The 9,560-nt window shown below is 44.3% G+C and overlaps 1 protein-coding gene across 1 annotated transcript; it reads right to left on the reverse strand.

The window, feature by feature from the left end:
• Positions 1-258: 258 nt before the first annotated feature.
• On the reverse strand, positions 259-9,084 carry LOC103826216 (histone PARylation factor 1). The gene is made up of 8 exons (XM_050973507.1): positions 9,003-9,084; positions 7,746-7,905; positions 5,641-5,827; positions 5,051-5,149; positions 3,872-4,022; positions 3,069-3,156; positions 2,318-2,490; positions 259-516 (listed from the first exon to the last, which is right to left on the reverse strand). Exons 1-8 carry the CDS (start codon positions 9,057-9,059, stop codon positions 385-387), a joined length of 1,047 nt encoding a protein of 348 aa, XP_050829464.1. The 5' UTR covers positions 9,060-9,084; the 3' UTR covers positions 259-384.
• Between the last annotated feature and the right edge of the window lie 476 nt (positions 9,085-9,560).

Genomic DNA, 9,560 nt, shown 5'->3' on the forward strand with positions numbered 1-9,560 from the left:
CCCGCCGTGCCGAGTCAGTGGCGCGGTGCCCGCAGGCGCTCCGAGCAGTGCTGGACGGCGGCCCGCCCTCCCCGAGCCATCCTGGAGCAGAGACCCCGCCCGCGTTTAGCTCCCGGGGCCCGCAGGACAGCGCCAGGCGGGCGTGTCAGTCCCACAGCCCCGCCCGTGGGCGGCTCCTCAGCCCCGCAGCTCCTCAGCCCCACGCCCCGCTCCCCGACCCGGGCCCTCCGGGCGCAGCCAGCAGCGGGAAGCAGCGCGTTCCTTAGAAAATCTTTACTGACTGAGGGAACACCGCCACCGCGTACAAAAAGACCAACAGACAAACAGACAAGCCCGGTCCCGGGCGCGCAGGGCCGCCCCCCAGCTGCCGCCCCCGTGCCCGGCTCAGGGCGCCAGCTGATCCAGGTCCTCCTCCCGCCGGCTGCCCAGGTGCTGCTCGATGATTTCGGCAAAGACGTTCCTCTTCAGCAGGGTGTAAGCCAGGGGCAGCAGCTGGCCCACCATCTTGTGGAAGTACTGCAGAGGAGAAGCGAAAACAAGAACCGTCCTGGGCCCCAGTGGCTTTGTTAATTCAGGGAGCAGCCCCACCTCCTGGCTCTGCCCCATTCACACTGCGCCCTTCAACCCCTCCCAAAACGCCTGAGCACATCCTCATGCTACACACCTGTGACAGCCACAGTAAGGGCAGGGAGGGTGCCCGAGCTGCCGCAGTGAGAGAGAAACCGAGTGTTAGCAGTGCAAGAGATGATGAACCCACTCACTATAGCATCCCAAACCGCAGCCTGCAGGTGAAGTCCCCTACCCTGTCACAGTCCCATGTCTCATCCCATCCCACAGTTTGAGTGGATTACAGTGGTACTTACAGTAACCATTTAAGAACTTCAAATGTATAAACACAATTTATTATGCATTAATGCATATTATTAACGCATATTTAGCATTTGAAATTATTATTGTACATGTAAGTCCATTGTACCTCTCAAACAAAGGGGATGATTCGAGTTCTCTTCTATGTCTTGGGCTACATATAAATGTCAGTGTTTCTCTGGCTCGGTAAGCAAATGGCCAGGAAGGCTCTGGTCAGAACTGGGAAACAGCTCCAAGTAGGAGCTCCAAGAAAGGCAGGGACCTGACTGAGCAAAGCTTATGTGTGAAGCCACTGTTTCTTCTGCTTACTAAACTAGAAGATGAAGGTTTCTAACTCTAGAAAGCAGCTGCAAAGTTACAGGCATTCTAAGCTGCAGTGTAAAACAGACAAGACACATGACAGTACAGTAAATACAACTTTTTACTGCAGGACCTTGTTAGTGGTTAGGCTCATGTGCTGAGAAGCACAGAGCTTGGAAGATGAGTATTTGCTTCCACCTACTCAGAAAAATGGAACTGTTTCTTTCACTGCCCTTCCAGTTGTAGAAAGCATTTAAGCAGCTGAAGCAACCTAGTCTGCGAAAGAAGGTTTCTAAATGAGCACGATGTTGAAGAAAAATACCACACATTTTCAGATGCTATATGGAACTTAAGAGAGCAGGGCATGAAGTCTAAGAAACACACTAGTAACTTAACAGTGCATGGCAAGAGCAGCAGTTTTCATACATTTCAATGTCTAAGTATTTTAACCAGTAATCAGCACAGCTCTTTGTACAATTTAGTACTGAAAAACTTATCTTTCCCATGATACTCTGGAGCACCACTTAGCCAATACTAGTTTTGCTAGAAGCAGCTGTTTTGCAGGGGTGTTTCTATGATGATCCATTCATATTAGGCTGATGTTGAAACTTCATGTGCTATTTTCTAGCCATTGACTAATTACAGCTATGACCCTTTTCATCAACAGGCCAGTAGCTAATACAGAACAAAAAGCATTAAGTATAATTTTTATGTGCAATAAGTGCTATTAATTCAATCCCCTTACTGACAATGTTCACTGTTAGAAGAGATCTAGGGAGAGGATTCCAGGTGGGAGGTGCCCTTTGCAGTACAGCTCCCCTGGGTTCACATTCTTCTAAGCTGGGGTTACAAGTCTGTTTCTTGTTCAGGTTGAATATGGGCACCTACACAAGTAGCTGGGAACAGGGGACTCCAGCTGTTCAGTGTATTTGGACCAGGCACTTCACACTCCACTTCTGGATTGCAGGACTGGGCTTTCATACACACAATTTTAAATTCAACATGGACTTTTTAACAGTCTTCATGAATTAGGAATATTCTCATAGACCTCTACAATTTCTAGGGATAAATAATCTACAGCAGAACAACTTCTAGTCCATGTATAAAACTATGCATTAATTTTGTGAAGTTTGATTGTAGTAGTACTCACATGTGATCCATAGCAAAATAGGTCCATGCCCAGCTCATAGCCCATTCCATAATCACATTCATCATTAGCAAACTGAACAAAGGTCAGCATTTCTTGAATGGGTGCAAAGGCCTTCACTCTCTCCTCATCAGTCGGAGCATCAACAATGGTCTTGCAAATTTTTTTAAGATTAGCTGCAAAAAACGAAAAGCAGATATTTAGATGATTAAATAAAGAAATTTAATATTGCACAGAAGTATTCTGTGGCAAAACTATACCCATGTGTCACAGTTACATGTAAGGTAAGTGGGCACACCCTGAACAGCTGGTGAAGTTTCACTCTCTGTGGAACTCGTTCTTGTCCCATGCCCATCCCTCTCAGTTCCTCACAAAGGGAGACAAGCACTTGTGTGATGAAATTTCATCAAGGAACTGATTCTGGTTAAAATGGTACTGGAGGAAGGTGGTGGATAAGAAATAAGCCCACACATCCCTGAATGTAGATCAGCTTTTTGATCTACTTCCTGCATGGCTTTGACAACACAAAAGAAAAGATCATCTAAACTATTCTTTTCTCAGATTCAGCAGGTTTCATTGAGTCTCACCTGGCTCCTTTAAAGACAATACTTTGAGGTCAAGTGTGATGGTTAGGACTTCTACGTTTTACTCCCATCAGTCAAATTTTTAAGTAGAAAACATGAATGAAATTTGTTTTTTACTGAGGGTTGTTTACTTCAAAAAATCAGAGGGATACAGTAAATGAGATGTTTACCATTTGTTTCAGGAAGTTCTCTGTATCCAACATCATTTTTGTCTACAGGAACGACTAGACCTGCTCCATGAAATGCTTTGGTCACCACCTGAATAAAGAGACAGAAAATGGAACATAGCACCATAAGACAGTACTGTGACCTAAAAATAACTCATCTCATTAAACACTAACATCTGACTGCTGGTGGTCAAACCTAACATGGTGTCCTGGCTCCAGGACATCAACTTAGTTTCAAATTATATTACAGTTCATTTTAAGCATTGAAGTTTGAAATAACTGGAAATGGCATTTCAGTGAAATTCTGAATTATAGGAACCCTTGTAGTCACTTGTGCTGCACTGTACTGCATTTGTTTAGTCCCCTACTATAATTATTTTTAATAGGTATGCAAAAAATGTCTGTTATTATCATCCACACCATCCTTAATGGTCCTGTTTCTAACAGATCCAACCCAACTATTTAGAACAATCTTCAATTTAAAGCAGTTTTCTCCATGGCCTCTATTTGTTCCAGCTTTTAGACTACTGTTTAGTTCACTGAGTTTTTTGTTGGTGGTTTGCTCTTTTTACTTTGTTTTCATTTGAATGCCAAGCTATGACTTAGAAGTGTTTTTATTAAATTGTACTTGGAACACACTTGCAGTAATCTTCCCTCCTTTGAAGTTTTATAGAGAGCTGATTACCTCGGGAAATGCCTAGTGTAGCATCCTTACTGACTAGAAGAATGGAAAAACACAAACAGGAAGTAAATGAAAAAAAATTTAACAGAACTTAGTTCTCTCCAGTAGATGAGGAAAGTCATACTTTCTTATCTCTCTGTTTCATCTTCAGGGTTTTTTGTTCCAGAGAATAACCCAGTTCTTTTGCTGTTCTTGTTAGTTTTTCATCTATGTCTTTCAAAACAGCATTTTTCTTTTTATCAGCCACTTCCTTAAGTTTTTTTGACAAAAATAATCTGCAAACAGATGAAACGTGTCAAGAAAACAAAAAAAATTAATAGCCTTTTAAACGCTAAACCTCTAGATCTTAACAACAAAGATCAGCAGTCCTGTGTTTATTTATACAGACTTTAAAATGCAAGCCTCTTAAGAAGAGGCAAGAAAATAGTTTGGCACATCTAGTACTTGGGCTTTTCTTATCTGTACCTGCATTACAATCTAGCTTATGCAATCTGCAGGTGCTGATGGTTCTCCCAGGCTCAGTAACTGATCATCTTTCTATCTAAAGAATTCAGCTTGCTGTTTCTGTGCCATATACACCATTTGTCATCCAAGTCATGCACACAAATACATATTTATGAGCTTCCCCACGGTATTTTCAAAACAAATGTCCTCGTTTAACTCTGCAGTGCACAAGGGTTCTTTTGCAGAAGCCATTCTTCAGTCGGCTTTCACTGACTGACACGTGTCTGTCCTTAGAAAGCTTTCCATTTTTAACAGGCAGGGATGAGGTCAGTTGTTTACCTTCCTGACACAGGAACATGTAAAGTTCCATGAATCAGACTGAACTACACATCCACATCAGTGTTATCCTGCCACAGGGCAGAAATGGTGCTTCTTGTCAATATTAATTATATACAAAATAACGTATCATTTTTATGTAGACAAGAACAAGAGCCAGATTATATTAATCTACTATGATACTCAAATTCCTTCACCACTTTTTGAGATGCCCTTTCTCTACTTACAAAATATATTTTAACATATCCAGTGAGTATTTTTTCCAATTTAGAGGCTGTCACAGCCAATATATTTAAGGAATTATGTAATTAGCACTTATTTTAGTTCCGAAAGGAAAGCACTGTTAAAAGCCTACAAAGGCTTTAGAGAGAATCTTAAAACTTGCCAATAGGGGCAGAAAATAAGTGAGGGTTTCTTAAGAAAGACATATAATAAGTTAGCTTCATTATTCCACATCCCACCTCCTAATTAAAAATTTCTGTCTATTCTGTTCTTTGTAAATAAAAGTTAATATGAACCTTACTTGACTGCAGCAAAGACATTATCACCAACTTGTGAAATCACACAACCCTTCTTTGCTTCATTTGCACCAACCCACACTGGCAGCTCATCTGGCACATCCCTATTGATGAAAAAGTACACACAAAATAGTCAAGCTATGTCCATTTCTCCTATTTCAAAGTAAAACTAAATTTTCCTCCTCACTATGCTGCTATCTCCTTCAGAACCCCACCAAGAAATGCCCTTAGAGCTAAAGCTCTAAAATCTTAGAGCAAGCCTTGAAAAGAGCTTGCATCCATACATGCACAGAGAATACACATTTCCTTTTGGTAACTTTATTTTCTTCTCAGCATCATGGCAAAAGTTAAAGATTAATGAATGAAGGTGCTCTGGATGGCTGGAGGAGATAGATTAATAAATATTCAAAACTAGTCTTCAACTCCTGTTACTGCAAACTTCTTGAATAAAAAGATAAAGCCATGTGTTAATGTGCTACTACAAAAAAGAAAGATTCTTGCTTGGTGATAGCACGCAAGTTATGTTTCATGGAAAAAGAGGACAAAAGCTATGCATAGTTGTAGTGGAACAAGAGCACACAGGAAATAAAAATACCTGAAATATCCCATGTGATACTGTGTTCTGCTATCCCCAACAAGTATAGTCTGAAATTCTGGGGGATCATAGAAGAATCTCCAATGAAGATTGAAGTTCACATCTGTTGATTTTGCTTTTTTGTGTTTTCCAGCAAGAATATCATATGGTCCAACCAGTTTAAGTCCAACACTTGACACAAGTGCATCTGAAAAGCAAACCATGAATCAGGTGCACGTCTAGACCGGGAAGTTCTGGTGTTGCTCAGGTATCGAAGGTTTCCATAAATTCAGTCAAACACTATTCACTAGACAAGGAAAGCTAAGAATTGTTTTGTCCAGATAGTTTTCATTGAAGAGTTATTATATTGTAACAAAAAGTGGCCATCCAGCCACAGTCCAGTGTCAGGCCAGAGATCAGTGATGATGGTGTCCCTCAGGGTTACATACTGGGACCAGTATTGTTTAATATTCATCTTTATCAATTACACAAGACTGGATCAGCAAATCTCAGCAAATCTGCAGATGACACCAAGGTGAGGGGTGCAGATGACACTCCTGAAGGATGGGATGCCATCCCAAGGGACCTTGACAAGCTCAAGAATTGGGCCCATTGGAATCTCTTCAGGCTTAACAAGACCAAGTGGTCTTGGAAAGTTCTGCACCTGAGGTGGGGCAACCCCTGGTATCAACACAGGCTGGGGATGAACAGATGGAGAGCAGCCCTGCCCAGAAGGACTTGGGCGTGCTGGGGGGGTGAGAGGCTGGACATGACCCAGCCACAGGCATTCCCAGCCCAGAAAGCCAAACATCCTGGGCTGCATCCAAAGCAGGGTGGCCAGCAGGGCAAGGGAGAGGATTCTTTCCCTCTGCTCTGCTCAGACCCCACCTGCAGTGCTCATCCAGCTCTACAGTTGTCAGCACAGCAAGGTCATGGACCAGCTGGAGTGGGTCCAGAACAGGGTCATGAAGATGATGAGAGGACTAGAGCACCTCTCCTATAAAGACAGGTTGAGAGGACTTTGGTTGTTCAGTCTGGAGAACAAAAGGTATCAGGGTCTTTACTGCAGCCTTTCAGTACTTTAGGTATTGAAGGTAAGGACAAATATTTTAGCAGGGCCCGTAGCAAGAGGACAAGGGGTAATGGTTCTTAACTAAAACAGAGCAGATTCAGACTAAATACAAGAAAAAAAAGCGTTATGATGCAGGTGGTGAAACACTGAAACAGGGTGCCCAGAGGCACAGTGGATGACCTAGAAACATTTAAGGCTGGGCTGGACCCAGCTCTGAGCAATCTGGCTCTGCTGAAGATGTCCCTGCTCAGTGCAGGGGGTTTGACTCGATCACCTTCTAAGGCCCCTTCCAACCCAAACCATTCTGACTCTGAAAGACACGGTCATTTCTAGAGCACACAGGGATGCCACATTCTGTTATATAATAAACTTGAAGAGGCTGAAATCCAGATTTAGTAGTGCTTACACTGAGCTAAAGTCTTGTCAACCTCTCTTCCCACCAGCAAGGAGGCTGTGGGTGCACAAGAAGCTGAGAGGGGATGCAGCTGGGACAGCTGATCCCAACTGACCAAAGGGATATTCCACAGCATTTGGCATCACGCTCAGCATGACAAAGACCTGCCTTCTTGGAGATGGCTGAACACCTGCCTACCTGAACATGGGAATTGGTGAATTAATTCCTTGTTTTGCTTTCCCTATTAAACTGTCTTCAGCTCAACCCACATGTTCTCACTTTCACCCTTTCAATTCTTTCTCACCAAGGCAAAGTGAGCAAGTGCCTGAGTGGTGCTTAGTTGTTGACTGGGATTAAACCATGATACAGGAGGAAACTTGAGTTCCACACTAAACATTTTAAATGCACCTGTGAGAAAGGCAGACTTAGACCACATTTAGTCCCTTTACATTGCACAACTTCAGTAGTTACATTTTAGAAAGCTTGAAGTGTACATCTTAGTGATTATAGCCAGTGTTCTAGTTTACACTCATGTAAATATCCTCCATCTCAAGTGAAAAGCTGAAGCTTCATTAAAATGCATCTGACCAACTCCAGTTCACCTGCTTCCAGGTTGCTTTTGAGAGTGAAAGTTAGAAGAGGCAAAATTTAAAACCTCACCACTTGGTTTCTCAGGATCTAGTTCCTCACAAAACTTCCAAAACTGGTAGAAGTCCTCAGGCAGTCTAAGCCGATAGCATGTTTCTGCTTCTTGGCAAAGACTATCAGGAATATCTGCCTGGTTTGATCTTCTCTTCTTGACAGCTCCATTTTTTTCACTCTGCAGATTAAAAAAAACCCAAAAACTCAACCCAAAACGGAATTAACTTGGTTGCTTTCTCTCAATTCTACCAAAGGAGTCTACAAAACTTTTATATTATTGAAGGAACAAGGATTAGATCCATTAGGATATGTTTGTTAGTTAAAGCAGTATATATACAGCCTAAAACATCTGTTTTGGACAGAACCCATTAAAAGTGCAGGCTGACAAACGTACTAATCACATCTGCAGTAGCAAACTGCTACTTTGATATTAATGGGTCAATATAATCAACAGAATTACTTCTGTTAGTTAATTAAGCAAAGGAGCAAGCAATCCTAAAGTTTAATCTAATTCTACATTGCTCTAAAATGACCACTTCCAATCATACTGCAGACAATATACAATATGTTTATGCGTTTTACAGATGGTTAAAAGTAAGAATACTATTTTGTCAAATTAAATAATGCAGCAAAAATCTGCTGGTCTCTACTATTTTAACTACTGTGCTATTCACAGTACTACTGTGTATAGCAGTACTACCATATCACGACTACTGCAGTTTGCAACGCAGCATTTCAGAAGCAGCTTAGAGGTGAAGTTGCTTTTAAAAATGATGTTACATGAGCTGAAGCAGGCTAGGAAATTATCCATACGGGCACACTCTGCTGGGGCAGTAGCCTCAACCACCATTCCCACATAAGTCTCCATGAATTAGTAGGAATCGCTACTCCCCCCATTGGAAAGAATATACAAATAAAATAAATAAACAAACAACAAGGCTTCTTTCTCGTTCTTAGGAGAGCATCTCCGAAGCAGGGCCGCTGCCAGCTAAGCCGGGTCGCGGCGCGTGTCGCCGGGATGATGCGGCGGCCGGTGGGCCCAGCGCACCCCGTGCGCGGCGGTCCCCGCGGAACGCCCGGGCGGAGGAGCGTCTGCCGCGCAGGAGAATGCGGGGCCCTGTGACAGTCCCCAAAGCCACGGAGCAAAACAGAACTAGGGGCAAGGAGACAGAGGGCCAACAAACACCAAAAGGCACCCGCGCGGAGCAAGCCCGCGGCCCTCGCAGGCGGGTGTCCGGCCGCCCCCGGCCGCGTCCCCGCCGCCCCCCGCCCCACCTGCTCTCCGGCCGGTCCCGCCGCGCCGCGCGGCCTCCGCTTCCCGCCACCTGCCATGCGCTCCCGCCGCCCGCATCCCGCGCGCCAGCCGCGCCTGCGCAGCCCCGGCCCCGCGCGGCGGCCGCGAGGGGCTGTGAGGGGCCGGGAGCGTGAGGGGCGCTGAGGGGGCGGGGGCCGCCGGCAGCCCCGGCTGGGGCACCGCCGCCACAGCGGCCACCCAGGGGGCAGCGACGGGGCACGACAAGGGTCGCAGTTCACCTCGGACGGCGGATACGGCTGGTGCTGAAGACGAGTCGGGAGTTCACCGCCATGTTCCCTCAGCGGTAGATACACCGCATAGATATTTGGAGGCTGATTTGTTTAAATCCTACTTACATATACGTGCAAATTCCTGTAATATGAGTTAGGGTGGTGTATTGGGATCAGACAGAAGAAAAGATGACCTGAAATGTAATCATCTCCTTCAGAGCTAAAGGCATAAGAGAGAGGAAGCAATACAGATTTTCAGTACCAAAAAAAAAAAAAAAAAAGCCCAATCCCCTAATCTTCTGCTTTAGC

Source organism: Serinus canaria, chromosome 4, assembly GCF_022539315.1.
Source record: "Serinus canaria isolate serCan28SL12 chromosome 4, serCan2020, whole genome shotgun sequence".
Taxonomy (NCBI): Eukaryota; Metazoa; Chordata; class Aves; order Passeriformes; family Fringillidae; genus Serinus; species Serinus canaria.

Excerpts from the sequence above, each read along its gene's own strand:
- LOC103826216 (XM_050973507.1), bottom strand. The coding sequence starts at position 9,059 with ATGGCAGGTGGCGGGAAGCGGAGGCCGCGCGGCGCGGCGGGACCGGCC. Across the intron at positions 7,906-9,002 it reads CGGGACCGGCCGGAGAGCAG|AGTGAAAAAAATGGAGCTGT; the intron begins GTGGGGCGGGGG and ends TTTAATCTGCAG. Across the intron at positions 5,828-7,745 it reads AGATCCTGAGAAACCAAGTG|ATGCACTTGTGTCAAGTGTT; the intron begins GTGAGGTTTTAA and ends TTTGCTTTTCAG.